Source organism: Larus michahellis, chromosome Z, assembly GCF_964199755.1.
Source record: "Larus michahellis chromosome Z, bLarMic1.1, whole genome shotgun sequence".
Classification (NCBI taxonomy): Eukaryota; Metazoa; Chordata; class Aves; order Charadriiformes; family Laridae; genus Larus; species Larus michahellis.
Window position 1 is genome coordinate 13,546,504 of NC_133930.1, and position 19,606 is coordinate 13,566,109.

Consider the following 19,606-nt stretch of genomic DNA (forward strand, 5'->3'; position numbering starts at 1 on the left):
TCAAGATCTTTGGTGTTGCTTTTATGTGTATCCAAGCTATTAACCCCATTAACTGTACAGGAGTTGCAGTAAGACATTTCCTCAGGATTATGACATAGTGAAAGGAGCTGATATAGGCCAAAACAGAGCTGAGAGCTATTAAGTATGCTGTTTCAACCCTCAAAAGTCCTATGCCTTAATTACAGCTCCACTGGAACGATGGCAGCTGAGTTTGAAACTGGTAAACTCTTGTTAATAGATTCCAGTTGACAGCATTTTCTGTGGCTAGCCGAGTCACCTGAATGAGCTGTCAGCATTCTGCCTCTCTGGTAATGATCTGTAAATGTTGGACTCACAGGTTCTGTTTTGGCCAGGGAATGCAGCCTGAGGGAATTTGTCATGCATGGAAATGATTTGCCTCTATAAGGAAGTGTCTGTGGTACTGGACGAAGCATTCAGATTATGCGTAATGATAAGAGAATATATGTACCTGATAGAGACTATTATTCAGAATTCATACTTCATTTTGCCTCAGGATTTATTAGATGTTTGGATAATAAGAGGTTGCCTGCTCTCATCCGAGAGTGTTGACTCAGTATTCATTAGGGAAAGCCTTGTCTGTAGTAGTCACATTATTTACAGTGAGATTCTGCTGTCACAAGTAGCTCTGTATTGAGTACTAAATCTTGGCTCTTCCTTTTCTTAGTTACATGGATAACTTATTCTTTTGCTGTCTTGGCCTCTTTAATTTTTCAGATGCTCTGTAAGATGAAACTAGAAGAGAGACTGCAGTCTTTCATCATAAATCTGTAGTCAGTAAATCACTGTATTGCATAGCTAAATATGAGCTCACAGATGCTAAATAAATTATCAGAAAAGGGGATCTATGGGATGCAAACTGAAGGAGGCCTGTGTTCCTGTGCGTGCACTCCATGGATAAGACAAGTTCATTGTAGTGGTACCTGGTGAATTTGGCTGGTTTTCCTCTCAGGGCAGGCTGCCTTTTTCATTGCCAAATGGAAGAAATCATGAAGGCTCTTGATAGACATCTCTCTGTGAGGGAGGCTGAGTAATATAGGAAAACTGTTTTTTAAGAAACAAAACCTAACTGTGCAATCTTAGACTTAACTTCTGCCAAGATATAGTCTGACACAATGTTTGTGTTATTTCTCTGTATGAAGCTAGACATTAAGATTATTCTGTTACCTGCCTGAACAACAGTCTGTTGTAAATACATTCTGCTTGAAGTAGGTTTTTACTTTATTTTCTCTATCCTACCTTTTCATGTGTCATGATAGGAATAAGATGAATAATTCAGAACTTTGCCTTTGTCATGGAAGAGTTTATTCCTGTGCTTTGCCATGATTGCATACTCAATATGCTTTGCCTTTATTCACTTAGGGCACAGCGCTTTACATCTTGCAGCCAAGAACAGTCACCCTGATTGCATTAAGAGGTTACTTCAGGTAAAGTAAAAATTAAATTAATTTTTATTTTTGAAGTTTTCCTTTTTTTCTGTAGATTGGTTTCACTAGATATGGACGCATCTCCTGCTAATAATCTGCATCACATTCCCATATTGTTTTTCTGTCTCCTTGCAATCTGGAGGTGCTCGAGTTTAAATACCTTTTAGGCACTGTGAATGGATGCTGGAAAACAATGTAGTATCTTCCCTGAGTGGTCCAAAAATACAATTTTCCATATTCCAGCAGGTTGCAGCTTCTGTCTAACTTCCTGTGTTTTGCCTGTGTCATTGGATGGCTTGGAAGTAGAGGGGTTAAGAGGTATAGGTGAAATGGATTTTTCACCTCTGGGGGGATTGTGATATTGTTCCACTGGAATGTTTTCTGTGTTTTGTTGACCATAGAAGTATCTGTGAAGTTTAAAGTCAAAAGGAGAAGAAACAATAGTAGTTTAGATGGTAAAATATGGAAATGCTCAAATCCTCAGTGAAATGAGGCATAGGACAGTGGGGGGTTAGAAAGGGAGTGGAAAGAATGGGGAAAGAAAATAAGAAAAACAGAAGTGAAGATGAAAAAATGTTTCTTGTGTTGTTGAGGCTGAAGATGTTGATTAGTAAGCAAGAAAAGACATTGTCCTTCTCGGCTCAGTTTCAGAAAGCCAGGTGAATTTTGTTGGAGGTGATTGGAGAAATGGGATGGATTTTTAGGAGTTTGGAATCATCAGTGAGAATGTGGCTCAGATACACATGAAATAATGAATAATAACCCTGCTCAAGCGCAGTGGCACAGAAACAATGGATCCCATATCCCAACCTCTAAATTGTTTTTCCCTGGTTACCACAAGGCTATGCAGTTGTCCTGTGAGTGACCCTGTCAATGTCTCTGATAATATTGGGTCCAATTCCACTGATTCCCACATCCATACTGGTTGCAAGCTGACTCCCCTGTTCCTCCACGCCTGGAAAGGTTTATCATTAACCACAGAGGCACCCCTCTTCGTGACTTCATTGTGAATATCTACTACTTCTATTGCAAACCCGTTTACAGCATAAACAGTGACATCAAGCTGTCACTGATGGTATCGCCTGCAGCAGCATGATCAACTCGATATGTGTTTAATACCAAATATCTGATGCCCATTCACTTGCCAGCTACAACCACAGAGTACTTTTGTTGATATTTTGCTAATTTTGTTGCAATATGCAGCTTTCTAAACATGTTCATAAGTGCAAATGCATTGGTAATATTCTCCAATAATTCATGCTCTTTGTATTGCTTTCTTGCTTCTGTGGACCAGCTTGGTGATATAAACTCTACATGTGAGGAATGTCTAATCTTTATATGCTGGAACTGAATTAAAACAGGCTAAATAATTATTTTACACAGGCAGAATCTTGACATTTTTGTTACGTAGTGTGGTAATCTATGTGAACCATGAAAATCATGGAAGTGTTGGAGGCAGGTCTACATTTGAAATTCAAAAGCTGTAATGTTTGTTTTTTTAGAAGCCCATTACTTCAGGGTTATATCTTCTTGTGCTCAAAGAAGAGCAATGAAGCTGGTGAAGGGTCTAGAGAACAAGTCCTGTGAGCAGTGGCTGAGGGAGCTGGGGTTGGTCAGCCTGGAGGAAAGGAGGCTGAGGGGAGACCTTACTGCTTTCTACAACTGCCTGAAGGAGGGTGTAGTAAGGTGGTGGTTGGTCTCTTTTCCCAGTTATCAAGTGATGGGACAAGAGGAAATGGCCTCAAGTGGCACCAGGGGAGGTCTGGATTGGATATTGTGAAAAATGTCTTCACCAAAAGTGTTGTCAAGCATTGGAACAGGTTGCCCAGGGAAGTGATGGAGTCATCATCCCTGGAGTTATTTAAAAGATGTGTAGATGCAGCACTTAGGGACATGGTTTAGTGGTGGGTTTGGTAGTATTTGGCTTACGGTGGAACTTGGTGATCTGGAAGGTCTTTTCCAACTTAAATGATTCTATGATTCTATGATTCTCTTTCTTTGCTGTAAACTAAAGTCTTCTGTACCAAAACAAATCAAATTTCAAATCTTTATCAAGACTTATTTATTACTTTGAAATCTAGATTGATCAATCATAGCTGGTGTCTTATAATAACAGAAAATGTAACTGTATTGTTGATGCTTTAATTTTTACAAGGGCAAATGAGGCCTTATTGCCTTTAACAGAAATAATGCAAGAGTAATTGCCTTAGGACATGGTTGCTTTAGCTCTTACTGTAATGTAAAAAAAAAAAAAAAGCAAAGCTTTTCTGAGGCAAGGGAGAGAGGGGAGAGAGTTTCTTTCCTTTTTTATTTCATGATCTAAGTTGTTCCAAAACCGTAACATTTTTATGGATATCTCTCTCACCACGAGTATTTCCTGTCCTTCAGTATAAGCTGGCACCAAGAAAGGGGAGACGAGATTGGTAGGACAGAAAACTGTGCCTTTCTTCACTGTTGTTTTCTGGAGTAGCGCATAAAACTCAAATCTCAAAGATGTTCAATGCTCTGTCCATAGAATCAAACATATGTTTTGTTTTCTGGGTGTTTCTCTAATTGCCTTTTTTTCTCTTCTCCGTATTGAACTGTGCAGAGTAAATGTCCAACAGACAGCACTGACAATTCTGGGAAAACAGCTTTACATTATGCAGGTAATTTTGTTGAAAGTTTGTACTATTTTGTTGTGCTTGATATTTCTAGTTCTTCAGCCTAGTAGAGCTTTTTAGGTTCTAATTACATAAATCTAGTGACTCCACCTGATGGTTTACAAATTTCAGGTATTTTTTTAGATAAATAGTATGAATTTTGAATTTCAGTTAATAAGCTTAACTTGCACACTTGCAAGTGCAGAGCCATTGCAATACGTAAGATTAGGTTGATTTTGATTTCAGTCTTTAAAGGTTCTATCTTCTTGTGCTAATTTAGAGCATGAATATTGATTTTATTTCTCCATACAACTTCTTGTTCAGCCTCTTAGTCTCTCTCCTACAGGAAGGATGGGGAGGGACTCTTTATCAGGGAGTGTAATGGTAGGACATGGGGTAATGGCTTCAAACTGAAAGAGAGTAGATTTAGATTGGATAGCAGGAAGAAATTCTTTACTGTGAGGGTGGTGAGGCACTGGAACAGGTTGCCCAGGGAAGCTGTGGATGCCCCATCCCTGGAGGTGTTCAAGGCCAGGCTGGATGGGGCTTTGAGCAGCCTGGTCTAGTGGGAGGTGTCCCTGCCCATGGCAGGGGGGTTGGAACTAGATGAGCTTTAAGGTCCCTTCTAACCTGAACCATTCTATGATTCCTTCCTTCTTAAAACAGAGAAATACAGTTTAATTTGTTTTTCTTGGACCCCACTGTAATGCTGCAATATTGCAAGTGGAAGCACAGAACACAAATTGAAAATGGGGTTTAATGGACATTCATGCTTGTCTTTTTTTTTTCTCTTTTTTTCCACAGCTGCATGTGGCTGTCTTCAGGCAGTTCAACTTCTGTGTGAACACAAATGTCCAATTAATGTCAAAGATTTGGTATGTACCTCTTCTTCCATTGTGTACTTCAAGTACTTCAGAACTTTTACCACCCTCCACTCCAGTCAATCTTGGGTGCAGCAGTTCAAACAGATACTATGCTTATTCCTTCTTGGATTTCTCTAGTGGAGGAAGTTCCTTTTGCCGCTTGCCATAGCAGAGGTGGGGAAGTACTTCACAATCTAATAAAGTAGTGGCAGGATTTGCTGCTCATTGAATTGAGTACAAGAGACATTGGTACAAGTAGCTAGAATCAATTCTGATATGTTCGAAACATAATTAAAAGTCTTTCCTTTGACTCCAGTAGGCTTTGGAGAAGGCCCATTATGTGGCCAAGTTCTGTGAAATGCTCACAAAGCCCAACCAGAGTACAATAAGCTTAAGGGGAAAACAATATACTTGATGTAGTCTAAAGCCTCAGGGACGTTACATTCACTATTATGAAATGTCTACAAACACCTAGGTCTATTTCTGGGAATGATGCAACTGCCTCGTAGAAAACCCTCTGAGATAAAGGGAGGGGACCTGACAGAAATGAGACACAAAAGAATGAAAATATTTAAACTTCTTTTGGTTTTGACTTAGATCTGTCTCCTTCTTATCTGGTCTTTCTAACAAAAATATCTGTCATGGAGGTTAGACCTAAAATTTCAGTGGATGCATTTTAAAGGCAGAAAAGGTTTGTTCAGTCCTAAAGAGAGAAGGTTGCAGGAGTATCTAATGTAGTCAGCTACATCATGGTTGATCACAGGGAAGAGGGAGCCAGATCAGCTTCATGTACCTCTGAAGGTACATGACAAAATGGTGACAAGCAATGGTCGGAATTTGGGCAGTGGACCTAACTGGGAAATTACAGGTAGGTGCCAGGAAAAAAAAATCTCACCATGAAGGTTGTCAAACATTGGAACTGGTATCCAGAGATGTCATGGTGTTTCTGCCTTTGGAGATGCTTAAAAGTTGACTGCACAAGTCTCTGAGCAAGGTACTGTAACTTGAAGTTTGCCTAGCTTTGGATTGAGAGCAAAGGGAGCAAACCCCAGAAGACCTGCAAAGGTGTCTTCCAACTAAGTTTTTCTATGATTATATGAAACGTTCTATTTTTGCCTTGCACTTAGTTAAAATTATAATTTTTGTTGTGGAGCTGCTTAAAGGTATTGCATAGTTCCAAAATGATCATGTTATAGCATTAAGCAGACAGCAAAGGGAGTACAAACAGCAAAAAAGTATTCTTACTCCTAATGCTTTGCATCCCTAGTGGTCAAGAAAGGAGTTAAAGTAAACCCAGCTACATTTACGGTACACAAGAAAAATGTATTAATAGCACCTTGTTTTTGCTACATAGAAGTAAATTTCATAGCTGACCTTTAAAACTCAGAGTGATGTTTGTAAGTGGATGGATTGTTGTTCATAGTTTCTTTAAATGCATTCCTAGGATGGGAACATACCCCTGCTGCTTGCAGTACAAAATGGTCATATGGAAGTCTGTAAATATCTTCTGGATCATGGAGCAGACATCAACACCAGGGATAAAAATGGAAGGTACAGCAGGTTAACACGTTAATTCTTCCCCAAGGCTGAGTGTCAAATGAAGCTTTCTTCTCAAATCCTTCCCAAAGTAGTTGTTGTTAGGTGAAATAATGCCTTCTGTACTAGACAGCATATCCTGATTGTTGAGAAGGCTTACAGAATTCTGCCTAAAGGGAAAGGTGAAACAAACTATGCAACTATAAAACTAGATGTACCTGTAAGATTTCCCTAGGGCTACCAGAGCAGTAAATCCAATTCCTACAAGAATCTGACTGATAGCACGTACCCACAGATCACTTTGTACGTGTCCCAGTTTAAATGCTTCTCTCTTCTTGGCATGAGTTAATTTCTCCAACTTCAATCCTAAAACTGTTACTTGGGAATGACATCTGAGCAGGATTCTTTTTTTCTACTATAATGCAGCCACAGCAGCAAGAAGAAGAATACAGTGAAGCTAAATAGTGGAGATGCTGTTGTCTTACAAAGTGTCATTTAGTGATTTGTTGCATTAATAGATAGTGCATGGGTCAGAAAACTGTTTTTGAAAAGCAACATCCTTGTAGTAAAAAGTGCACTTGGTTTGATGATACTGATGAAGATCAAGAGTCTTTGAAAATTATGGGCTTTTTTATAAACATCGTTAAACTGTGAAGAAAAAGCACGATGCTAAGAAGACTTGGCGCTTAAACCTGATAGCTATCCTGATTATTGTATGTGATACAATGCTTATATTGTTCTTTGGCAGCACCTGGGAGGATAAGTCTGGGCCCTAACTTGTTTTTTATCAGTCCAGAGTTTATTAGCACACTGTTTATAGTTGTCTAAAGAAAACCCCTTTGTCATCTTGGTTGGTTTGAATGGCCTCATCCGTGCTTTGAACGTGAGGTGCTGCCCACTCTGGGACTTCTGCCTTCCCCTCACTCTTTTACTCTTTAATCAACACTGTCAAGAGTTCATAGTTTAATTGGATGAAGGCATTTCTGTCATGGATAGGACTGGTATTTTTGTATTTTCTTTTTTGAGAAAGTACTGTGTATAGAAGCAAGAAAAAGATATAACATGGAATATACCATTTCATTTATTGCTTTTCTTCTGGTAAGGAGGGTGACTACTCTTGCATCTTGTGTTCACAAAAGTAGTTACTGGAAAAGGAGGAGCCTTACTGGGAGAGGAAGGGGATAACCTTTGCAAATGACATTTCCAATTTCCTATCTTGTCCAGACTAAGTAAATTATTTTGGTAATCTGAAACCATCCCTGTGACTGGAGGTGTTATCCAACTTGCCACTCAGCACTACTTTTTAGCACAGCACTGCAACAGCCATCACTTCTGCAGGGCTCACCCATTACAGGGAGTATGTTTAATTCATTGGTGAAATAATTGTCTTAATATCTAGCAAATATTATCACTGTAGTAACATTTCAGTTTCATATCTGCACTGAGGAATGTGTTTACCAATTAACTTGGACAACCTACTAGGAATGTTTTCATGTTGAGAAGGCAGAATTATGCCCAAACAGGAAAGCAATATTAGAGCATGCTTGAAAGGCAGGGTTTTCTGTGTGATTATAATTATTCTGTACATCTTTTATGACCCCTTCAAGTAACTGAGAAAAACAGATACAACCTGTTAGGAAAAGACTTCTTCTGTATGCTACCCTTACTCTAGGATCTGGCACTGTCCAATTACTCTGTGTTGGAGAAGGAACTGTGCTCTAATGGACCCCTTTTTTTTTTTTTTTTTTTAACTGAGAGTAGATCAGGATTTGAGGTCAAACCCATCTTTCAGTCTCACTGAAGAGCTTTGAGATTTGTTTGGCTTTTTGGTTGAAATCTGTTTGTCTATTTTGTCTTAAAAGCAGCATGTGAAGGAGAGCAGCAATGACATAAATGCTTTCATGTTTTACCACCACTTGCAGAGCTGTAATTGGAGTGTGGCAGTGAGATTTGATAGTCTGACTTCATCCTGCAGCCATTTCTATCTATGACTCTCCTCTTAGCCTCATGAACCCATTTTTAGAAATGTTTGGAGAACTGTGCAAAGCATGCTAGGTCATTGCAGAAGGTCCAGCTGGGGACTATGGAGAAGAGAAGGAAGAGCAGGCTGGTGTTTGTAAGGAGAAACAGCAGTTACATGTATGTGTCAATACACGTGTTGATAAAATCTTGGACTTTATTGCACAATAACTGTCACACCTTTTTTTTTCCTGAAAAAACAGGCTGCTACTTAAAGAGTACACTCTTGACACTTACTCCTTGTGTGTTTTGTTTGTTTTGTGCAGAACTGCTTTGATGATGGCTTGTGAAGCTGGTAGCCTTAACATGGTGGAAGCCTTCCTTAAGAAAGGTGCAGATGTCAGTTTAGTAGATGTCTCTGGACAGAATGCCCTGTATTACTCCAAGCTCTCCGAGAATGCAGGGATACAGAATCTCCTATCATCAAAGTTATCTCAGGATGCGGGTATGTAAGAGATGCCGATCTGCAGTTTGTCACTTCTTGAACTGGCTGCATGTATGTTTAGTGACGGAAAAATTTACTTCACAAGGTAGCCCAAAAAGTTTAAAAAGCCATCTTCAAGGTGGTCTGGATGAAGCTTTCCAAAAGCAGGAAAATGTGGTCTTTGCCGTAGATAGTAATATTTAGGATGGGATAAAGCAGTGAGGAGGGCAAAAAGGGGTGTTTTGGAGAAAGAAAAGAAAAGCTGATGTAGCAGCATCGTGAAGTCTTGCATACGATTTGGAATAGATTCCTTTTTATTATGTGAAAGAGTAAGTGGAACATACAGCTCCTCAATAGGGGGGTTGGAGTAAGAACTAATTCAGGCAGAGGGTTTTATGGTTAAACTAAGACAGATACCTAAAGTAGGAAGTTAATGTACAAGATTGGTGTCAAACCAAGACGTATTTCTAAAGTACGAAGCTAATGTGCAAGAATGGTGTGAGACTATAGTAGAAGAAGAATTGTCACAATCCTTCAAATTTTATCTCAATATGAAACCCAAAAAGCAGCAGAGAAAGGTTCAAAGGGAACTTGAAAATCAAAGTGCATTTCTCAGGTTTCAGACAGGAGTTAAAAAATCAAACGAAGTGTTTATGGTGTGGGAAATACAACTGAGAGATGGGTTAGGAATGGCAAATAACTTTTATTTGATAGCTTTCTTAATTCCACTTCTTTTCTGCTTCGCAGATGCAAAGTCACCAACAAAAGCAAAGCAGGTATTTCTCCTTTTGGTTTTAAAAATACTTGGGCTATATAGACTAGTAACTTAAGAAAAAACAGTAATTGACATGACTCGAAGCGCTAGTAAATGCCACTGTGAGGTGTGCTCCCATTGCACTCTGTAATGTGAAAGGTTTTTATTGCGTATTCCAGAAATGTGTTTCAGGAACATTGCTTTTGGACTTAGCTTCTCTGTGTAACAGCAGCCAGCACACTCAGTGAGCAAAGGAAGGGAGAGCGAGGGTGCACATGTGTGCCAGGAAGGTACGCTTCTTCTCTTGTGTAATGCAGGAGCTTGGATTTTGGGCTCCCTGTCTCTTTAAGCTGTAGAGAAGATGATCGAGAAAAGTTCCCTGTTTCCAAAACACATAATTTAAGGTTATCCCTGGTTACATCTTACTGGAGACTCCCACCTGTGAGAATCCGAGCAGATTTAGGCAATTAAATTAGTTTCTTACATTTTTTTATTTAGTCTCGTATCTTGGCGTGCAAGTAGACCTTGTAGATCTGCTAGTGGCTGGAAACTGGATGAGAGTACAGTGCATTGGTTCATTCCTTCTCTGAGTGGAGAGGTGGGTTTTTCAGGGAGCTCAGGCAGAAGTTGGTGGAGAGGAAAGATGGTGGCCTTTAAGAATCGCATGACTGGACTATGTATGAATGGAATTATTCAAGATCACTAGTGCTAAACCTGTTGTCAGCTTCTTGCTTTTTCACTAAATCTTGTTTGTTTTCACTGAAGCATGGATTACAAGTGGGCAGATTCTTGTTGTCAGGCATGTTTAATATCTTTTTGTTAGTAGAGATGTAGTCTTTAAATAGGAAAAAAAAAAACACTGCATGAGCTGCTAAAGTTGATATTAATGTGGGATTTTATTTATTTTTTATTTTTTTTAATAAAACAACTTGCTCGGACTCTACTAACCAAACTAACAAACCTACCTTTTCTGGCTGGTGAAACTTTCAGCATGATCAAGGCTCTAAATTAAGTTCTGAAAGAAGTGGAACTCCAAAAAAACGCAAAGCCCCACCTCCTCCTATCAGTCCTGTTCAGGTAAAGAAAAGACCAATTTTGAGATGCTTTTAGGGGGTGAAAAGCGTTTTGAACATTATATGAATGTTGTGGGCTGGATTTGCTCTGTTACTGTTATTTTATATGCGTGTCTTACCATGAGTGCTTTTCCTGACATAAGGATGACACCATGAAACCACATGTTGGTTAGGCTAACTAAGCAAAATTGCTTGAAATACAGCATGCTCTAAGATACAAATGTAAAAATTTTACTGTTCAATTGTTTCTTCCATCTAAAGTTGAAGGTTTTCTAGTTTTGCCAACTTCCATAAGTAAATAATTCTGTATATTTTAATTGTGCATACATATATACACATATTATATGCATATATGCATATGAAAGTAAAATACTTACATAGATTTACATAGTGTCAAAATGCAATTTAACAGTTAAGTTTAATGTTGAACTAGAGTGTTACCTGTATAATAGCTACACTGCATATGTAATACTGACTCAGAAAAGCGCTGAATAATTAGATCTGCTCTTTGAAACTAACCTAGAGTGGTGACTTATGTTACTGCAGGAAAAAGTACTGTTTAGTGTATGCCCATATGTATATGGGCACATGTTAGAGAGGTAGTTATATATACATGTATGTATACATACTTATTTATGTAAAATCTTTTACAGTTTAGTGATTTGTCCTCTCCACACTCATCAACTTCAACTCCCATGACTGGAAAAGGGCAAGCTTTCTTTGCTGATCAAGCATCAAAGGTATCAGTTTTCTGTTCTTATGAAGTTTAGGGAAGGAAGTTGTTGTATCTTAATAATGTATTTTGGTTAATAATATATTTTGCTGACTGCAGAGTCTCCTGTGAATTTAGTTAGCTGAGTTTTAGGAGCAGAAAGGGATCCGAGTCTTTTTCAATGTAATTTATAAGCAACTGTGGATTACTTTACTGTTTACTGAATATGTAAATAGAAGTAGTCATCAATTAGTTAGTATTTAGGAATATGGTTATGAATATGGTATTAATGTTGTGAGAGCTCATTACCTCATACCAGCGAAGTGCATGTCATTGTGAAATGCAGAAGGTAGAGACCCTTTCACCAAAAGACATCAGGGATATGGTTGTGTTCTGTATGATCTTTACGTTACAGTATTGAAGATTCTTATTTTTTAATACATGACAATATATATTACTGTTTATCACAGGGGCTGTAGCCTTCCAAACTATCTATGAGATAGTTGCCCATATTTCATTACTATTTAATGAGAATTGGGCAAAGGAACTTGAATGGCTTTAGCAGATTTTGAAATACTGGCTGCATGCTGCAGTTAAACAAGACCCCAGAAACAAAAGAAACCCACTTTGCTGTGCTTAATCCAGTAAGATCTTTGCTGTCTGTACTTCTCTTTGGTCAACTGTCTCACTTCACATCTGCTTCCTGTGAAAGCTTTTTCTTTTGGTGTCTCAGCAGGAAGAATTCAGCTCCTTGCATCGAGATAATAAAGAGAGACTGAGTGACAGCACAACAGGTATACAATAACCCTTAATCCTTATTTTCATATTTGGTTAGATGTTTTAGGTGGTGTGAAATGTTGAAATCTGGTCAGAAATCCTCTGTGCCTTTCTGCTTAGAAGGTGAGACACAGTAAGTATTGGGAGTAATGTTTTGTAATTTCACCAGCAGCTCCCTACCAAAACCTCCTGCTTCTATTGGGTGATCTAACGCATTTTTGGGGAAGGAGTTTCTAGGAACAGTTTGCTTGCTCCCTACCCTTAGTGGTCATGGGAACAAACTGTTTAAATCGAAAGGTTAGAATAACTAACTAGCTAGCACTTAAGCTTTTTGAAAGCTTTTGAATCTTTGTTTTTCTCCAAAGGTGCTGATAGTTTACTGGATCTGAGTTCTGAAGCTGACCAGCAAGATCTACTTCTGTTGATGCAAGCAAAAATTGCTTCTTTGACATTGCATAATAAGGAGCTGCAGGACAAATTACAGGTGGCATATTTTTGTGCTGTTCTAGTGCTCTCTTAATCTGCTAGCAGAACAAAGAGTTGCTTACGATTTTAAAGAGATGTACTGTGAAGATAATTTAATGAGCATGTGGGTGGTAAGATCATGGAAACACTCTGCCCCAAAGGATTAAATCAGTGTTTTGATCTTCTCACTTTTCCCATAAATTACTGAATAACTTTGTTTATTATGATAACCACATTCTAAAAGATGTTGTTAACAGTTGTGTTAGGAGAATTTTAATTTGCATAGCTTTGATTATTAGCTTATGGAGATCAGCCCAGACTTTCAGAGGAGCTTGGCACTTACTGCCTTCTCTCACTATAGATGACTAAATGGGAGCCAGCTGGGTTTTGAGTTTTCTAAAACTTTCTTCCATGGTGCTTTAACTGCTTGTCTCTGTAGCAAATGGAAAGATTTCCTTGCTTACTGTATTCTAAAAAATATAATTGTTTTTACTGTGAAACCTATATAATTATATGAGTTTCTTTTTGCACAGGAAAGAACGCCTAAAGAAGTGGATTCAACCATAGAATCTTATCATTCCACCCAAACAGAGCTTGAGCAAGCAGCAGATAGACAAAATGAGTTCTCGGCTCAGGAGCTGAAGTCTACATTAAATGCCACCCAAATTCAAGAAAAGTTGACAAGTCCCACTGAAGTAAAAATGAAGTACCTCCAGGAAGACTTAAAGGATGTGCAGAGGAAATCAGAGACTTCTGAAGCCAAAAGAAAGCACGTAGAAGCTCAGGTCCAGTCTAGAGTCCCAGAAACTGATAATTTAAATAGCACAAACATTTCAGAAAATGGTTCTGATCTTAACCTGAAGTTCCAAGAAACTCAAAACAGGTATGAGGAAGCTGTGAAAGAGGTTTTGAACGTACAGAGGCAAATGAAGCTGGGTCTCGTTTCCTCTGAAACTGAAGAAACCAGTTCTGATCTGAGTAGGTTGAAGGCTACATGTGGAGAAGTTGAAGTGCTTAGGCAAGAATTGAAGAGAGCACTGGAGGAAAGTGAAAGACAAAAAGAGAAAGTGAGAGAGCTACAGAAAAAGTTTGAAGAAAGAGAGCAGAATGTGGTAAGCAAATTGTCCGTGGAAGAGTGTGAGGAAATGAAGAATTCATATTGTTCAGTTATTGATAACATTAATCAAGAGAAAGCATTGTTGATAGAGAGGTACAAAGAAGGGCAAGAGGAAATTAAAAGGCTACAGGACAAGCTGACAAATCAGGCACAGTTTGAATCTGGTGCTGAAGCTGGAGAAATGAAAGAAGGGATGCACAGAATGATAGATGAGCTCAACAGACAACTCAGTGAATTGTCTCAGTTGTACAAAGAAGCACAAACAGAGCTTGAAGACTATAGGAAGAGAAAAACTCTAGATGATATAGCTTTGGACTACATTCCCAGAGATGAACATGAGAAACTGATGCAGGTAACAAATTCTTTGAAATACAAAGCAGAGAATGAGTTATTGGAAATGAAATCTCTGTACACAAAAGTATTAGATGAAGCAGAAGAACTAAAGCAATTATTAGACGCTCAGAAACAAAACTCATTGCCCATTACTGAACATCATCAGGTGATGAATGCAGTCAGAAATACTGTAAGGGAAATGGAGGAAGAAATAAATGAGCTTAAAGAGCTGCTTACCAGGAAGGAAAGCGAAGTAAGAAACTTACAGAAGGAATTACTGGAAGAAAAAGCTGCAATTAATGAAGCAATGGTACCCAAGGCTACATATGAAAAGCTCCAGTCATCACTAGAGGGTGAAGTTAGTGTTTTGTCATCCAAACTGAAAAATGTAATCCAAGAGAAGGAAAATGTGTTCTTAGATGCTATGCAACTGAGAAATGAAGTTTTGCACTTGAAAGAAGAGAAAGAAGGTATGCATACTCTGCTTGAAGCAAAGGAACGGGAGGTGACTGGTCTTCACCAAAAGTACCATCAAGCTCAAGAAGATCTTCTTGAAATGAAAAGATGTTCTGAAAGCTCATCTAAACAAGAGGAGGATAAAGATAAAAAGGTTAGTGATATACCACAGTGGAGGGGTGTTACTTGAGTTCAGACTGCAAAACGGGTGGAATGGTGCATGGGTGACCTAATAGACAATGGTGTGTCAAATGTCACAGAGTGGAGTAACTTTTGAGTGTATTTGCCCATCTAAAAATTCAGATATCAGTTCAGTTATTTCCACACTTGAGGAAAAATACTTGACTATATTTTGCTAGCTGTGAATAGCCGGCCTGTGTTTAGTATGTTTCTGTCTCCTGTTTAGCAGCAGCATGTGTGAAGGTGGTAAATACAATCCTTATTTGTAAATATTGCTGGCTTTCAGAACAAGGAATGCATTTTGAATTGTCTGTGTTAGGACAGGTGATAGAGAAGCATTGTAACCCCTTGCTTACATGGTATCTCTGTTTGTCCATTGAGTTTATTTACATCTTGGTTTTCCCCATTTAAGTCATGAATAACCGCAAGATGAGACCCACAAGAATACAATGTGCCTCGCAGCTTTTCATGAAAGCCTGTTTTTTTCCCTCCCTAGATCAATGAAATGTCCAAGGAAGTTAGCAAATTAAAAGAAGCATTGAACAGCCTTTCTCAGCTTTCCTACTCGACCAGTGCCCCCAAAAGACAAAGCCAGCAGCTGGAGGCATTGCAACAACAAGTGAAGCAATTGCAAAACCAGCTGACTGTAAGTGTGATAATTTGTAAGCCCACCGTTATGCCCAGTTCTCCAAAGACATGCATGCAATTCTTCACACTGCCCTATTTAAAATGGAGCACAGTCAATGAGTACAAGGAAAGGAATTTTCATCCAGAAATTCTATAATTTCTGTTTCTCTGAAACATTTAGCAATCTGCAAATCACAAATTGCTCTTTAGAAATAGTCTAACTAAAGTAAAGCTGTTTTCCCCTGTCTAGCTGGCAGGTGGGTCACTGACTTCAGAGAAGAGCTCAGTTGCAGTTGAGGGTTGATTTGTCATAATATTATTGGCTTTCCTCAACTCTCATTCCTGATAAGCTCAGAAGTGGAGTATGTGCTCATTTCGCGTCTTTGCAGCTCAGTGCTTCTTAGAACTTACATCATCTCATCAGCTTTTTTACTGGGATGGGTAGAATTGCAGTGTTTCTGTGAACCATGCTTCCAAGCAAATTATGTTTTGGATGGCCAGTGGCACGGTACCGTCTCAGCTGGTTTTCCATGCATGCATAAGGCCATGATTTGTAATTCCCCAGAGCTCTCTAAATCTAGTTGGGGAGTTCTGAGTTCCACAGTTCTGAATGCTCTGTGGCTTTCTGTGTAACTGTTTTACAGGAAACAAAGAAACAACATCAGGAAATTGTCTCAGTTTACAGGATGCATCTTCTCTATGCCGTGCAGGTATGGTTACTTATGGTCAGTTACAAAGTGTTGGTATTTTAATGAACGATGTTTGTTCTGCAGATCTAGTAAGAACTTTGCATGTTTTATCTAAGGCATCCTACCCAAAAGGTATGACTATTTAAGCACAAATTTAACACTGCTTCCTTTGGGGAAATTGATCTAATTACTATACCTCAACAATAGTTTGTAAATCTTCTAAAAGAGTAGAGAGATGCTTGAATTTAATCATCTTTCCTTTTTTTCTCCCCTTGTCTAGGGTCAAATGGATGAAGATGTTCAGAAAGTGCTTAAACAAATTTTATCAATGTGTAAAAGCCAATCTCAGAAAAAGTAAACAAAAAAGCCAAGGAAAACTCCCATTTTCATTAATCTTGTTATGGGTGTTTATCTAGATTTGCCTTAACATAAGATTTAAAATTGGCAATTTGCTGCTTTTGTGTTATTGTGCTATTTGTGAGGTGGATTTGTTTGTCTCTACCCCTTCCCATGTGCATTTGCATGTGCAGTAATGAAACACATGCCTGCTTTTCGTATCCAAATGCAATTATGTTCTTTAGACTTTTTACTTATGCCACTCCATGTCATGTTTACTCTGAAAGTACTTTCTAGCTTCCTCCAATAGAGGGAGGTTAGTTTAGAGGAAAGCACTCGTGTTGCCTGCGTAAAGGCAAAATTCTTGATAAGGTCTTCTGTACTGTTTATAAGCTGCATCTTATTATTGGGGATTAACTTTGCTGCTTGATGTTGTAGCACTCGGATTCTTGACATTTTGCCATATGCAGTCTTTGGCAGAGCAGAAGTGAGCCTTGCAGCAGTGAGCAGAAATAGGTATTTATGCTAAGCCAGAGCATCAAACAGCTACACTTATTAGTAAAATATTATTTAAGATTAACATACCATAAGGTAGCTGTGCCAACCCATCCAATGCACTGAGTACACAAAAATCATACCATGCTTCATAGTTTCCTTGAACTCCCTGGTAGTGGGATGAAACTATTTCAAAAGGTAAAAGCGGTAGTTTATTGAAGTTCTGTACAAAGCAGTACAGAAACATCTGTATAAACAACCCTTTATCATAGGTTTAGCTATCTATGCAAGCGTTGGCCATGAAGCTCAGGAACAAAACCAGAACATATACTTTAGACAAGGGATTCTAGTGAACACAGGATGTTTACAGTGAATGTCAATGCCTCATACTTCTTAACCTCACTTTTGTAAAGATCTTCTCTTCAGTATATTTTTATTGGCCCTCTAATGAATTTTTTTGTAACTAAACCATTTTTTCTACATAATGTTTGCATTAAACTATTAACAAATATTTTTAGGTAATCGTGTTTTAGAGAGTTTCTTTTTATACCCCCCAAGTATTCAGTAGCAGTGAAGCATAGTGAAGTGTTTTCTGTTTGTAAAAGATCCGTACGGAATAATAGACCTGTCTGTCAGTGTGGTCCAGAGCAGTGAAGTGTAAAATGCAATTCAGCCTGCTGTTTCAAAAAATGTAGAAATGATAGGCAGAGAACAGCAAAAGTTGTCAAAAATTTCTATACGTTGTTTCTGGAGGCTAGGGGCATCAGTAAAGCCTTTATCAGCACTTTTAAGTTTAAGGTAAAATAAAAATGCTTGATGTGGTATAGTATGAAACTATGGAAAAATGTTTCTAAGCACACACTGCACTTGAGGGTACAACCATTCTAACTAGCTTGCAGCTTCACTATGGTATTCGTTTTATTCCTGTTAGTGGATATGTCTCTAATAGAGAAATCTCCCAGAGCTAGATAATCTATGAAGTTTATATAGAGTCATAATATGACAAGAGTCAGCAGTGCCTCAGGCTGACTGGACTCATAGTGCACTTATATCAGATAATTCCTAACCCTGGCAAAACTAAAATGAATTTTAAAAGCAAAAGGAAAAATCACACCTTTGCATCGGGTAGACCTTGATGTTACTTTTCTTGGGTGGTTTAACTAATGCCTGCTAATTTTGAACAGTATTTCATAGTTAGATGGTTTTGAAAATGCTCCAAAGAAATGTGAAAAGAATTTTGCTGCAGCACTTCAAAATGAACAACAAGATTTTAAGCATGCTAATGCTGCAAAGTACAAAACTTGATGAACCATTTTGTAGGTTGCCTGATGGATTTAGTCTTCTACTTTATTTTGGTTTGTATATTTATTACAATTACCTTTGTGGAATATTGAAAATTATATACTACAGCATAGCAAGTTTCTTTATATGTAATTTACAAGAAGTTTCCTTATGCAGCAAATAAACTATTTCCAGTTTTTTCATCTTTGTGCTTTTTGTGCCTTCATTTGCTTTTTGTATTGAAGGAAGTCTCACTACTCTGTTTTAACATTATGCAAATACGTTCTATATCACATGTTTAGATAGCTCACAGATGTACCTGGTTTTCCTCCCTGAAATTGCAATTTGATTATTAACTTTCTTGATCTGTCAGGTACAATAGAATTCACTCCAAGCCCCGTGCAGCCAGCTTTGCAAATTATGCCTTCTATCTGTTTGGTGAGTTCAGAGCCATTTCTCACGTGGACATCCCGCTAGCGGGAATACGGGTTCCCCATTCCCCACTGGATATATTCCAACTAAGTTTAAAACTACCTTAGAGCTGCAGCACAGATTGGTGGGGTCCCACAATTTTTCAAAACTGCAGTTCTGTATCACTTAGCACTTCACACACAGAACTGCAGTGAAAGTAGTTGCATATGGATATGTGGCTATATATACTTCTCTTTAAACTTAGCAATAGTTATACGGTCAGCCTCCATTGCCTTTCATTATCTGCCTCTCCTGAGTTTGAGAAACTAGTTTTTCAGTAACTTACTTCCTAATATCTTCCTGTCTGAGGGTGGAATGCACAAATGGCAGGAATTGCACCCCTTTTGGTTACATCCTGAGGGTCAAGTAGCTCTTTAGCCTCTTGTAGAAATTTCCTAGAAGCTGCTCAGTACTGGGTTTCCTTTGAATAAGGCTGCTGACAAACTGGTATGCAGAATCTGTTCATGGTGGGATCACCTGGCAGGGAAGATCACCTCCGCTTTGATGGCGTTTGTGCTGTCACAAGGAATAGGCTGCCTAAAATCTCCCATGGGAATTGCCATTTGTCTCCCTTGTGGATGGCCAGATGACAGCTCTGTTGCATAACAAGTTGAGGGTTTTTTAGGGGCAGACCTGTGGCAGTCCTGCATTTTGCCTTCAACGTTGGTTGTTGCCACATTTGAGCTGAAGTGCTTCTGGAGCATCACTGCTCCAGTGGTTATTTATTTCTGGCCTCCTGTGCAGGCAATCATGACGTGAGTCTTCTCCTGGGCAGCGTTTTTATAGCTGATTTCTGCCCGCCCTCCCCACTAAGTGTAAGAGCACTGGGGATGAACAGTCCTCTTACCGACCTCACGACTCCAGTTTGCACACAACAGAGACCATTTGGTCAGACTACTGAGCTTCAGCAT

The 19,606-nt window shown here is 38.7% G+C and overlaps 1 protein-coding gene across 7 annotated transcripts in view; it reads left to right on the forward strand.

Moving 5' to 3' along the window:
- Positions 1 to 18,428, forward strand: part of RAI14 (retinoic acid induced 14) — an 88,591-nt gene extending 70,163 nt beyond the window's left edge. For 2 of the 7 annotated variants that reach the window (XM_074569909.1, XM_074569911.1), the window contains 13 exons: positions 1,381 to 1,445; positions 4,036 to 4,093; positions 4,892 to 4,962; positions 6,395 to 6,501; positions 8,772 to 8,950; positions 9,677 to 9,705; positions 11,410 to 11,496; positions 12,202 to 12,262; positions 12,611 to 12,729; positions 13,244 to 14,770; positions 15,293 to 15,442; positions 16,068 to 16,133; positions 16,393 to 18,428. In XM_074569909.1, the coding sequence (XP_074426010.1) occupies positions 1,381 to 1,445; positions 4,036 to 4,093; positions 4,892 to 4,962; positions 6,395 to 6,501; positions 8,772 to 8,950; positions 9,677 to 9,705; positions 11,410 to 11,496; positions 12,202 to 12,262; positions 12,611 to 12,729; positions 13,244 to 14,770; positions 15,293 to 15,442; positions 16,068 to 16,133; positions 16,393 to 16,470 (2,597 nt within the window). In that variant the 3' untranslated portion in view covers positions 16,471 to 18,428. Of the gene's footprint in view, positions 1 to 1,380; positions 1,446 to 4,035; positions 4,094 to 4,891; positions 4,963 to 6,394; positions 6,502 to 8,771; positions 8,951 to 9,676; positions 9,706 to 10,673; positions 10,761 to 11,409; positions 11,497 to 12,180; positions 12,263 to 12,610; positions 12,730 to 13,243; positions 14,771 to 15,292; positions 15,443 to 16,067; positions 16,134 to 16,392 lie in introns of all 7 variants that reach the window. The other 5 variants (XM_074569906.1, XM_074569905.1, XM_074569907.1 and 2 more) reach the window with 5 other exon arrangements.
- The last annotated feature ends 1,178 nt before the right edge of the window (positions 18,429 to 19,606 follow it).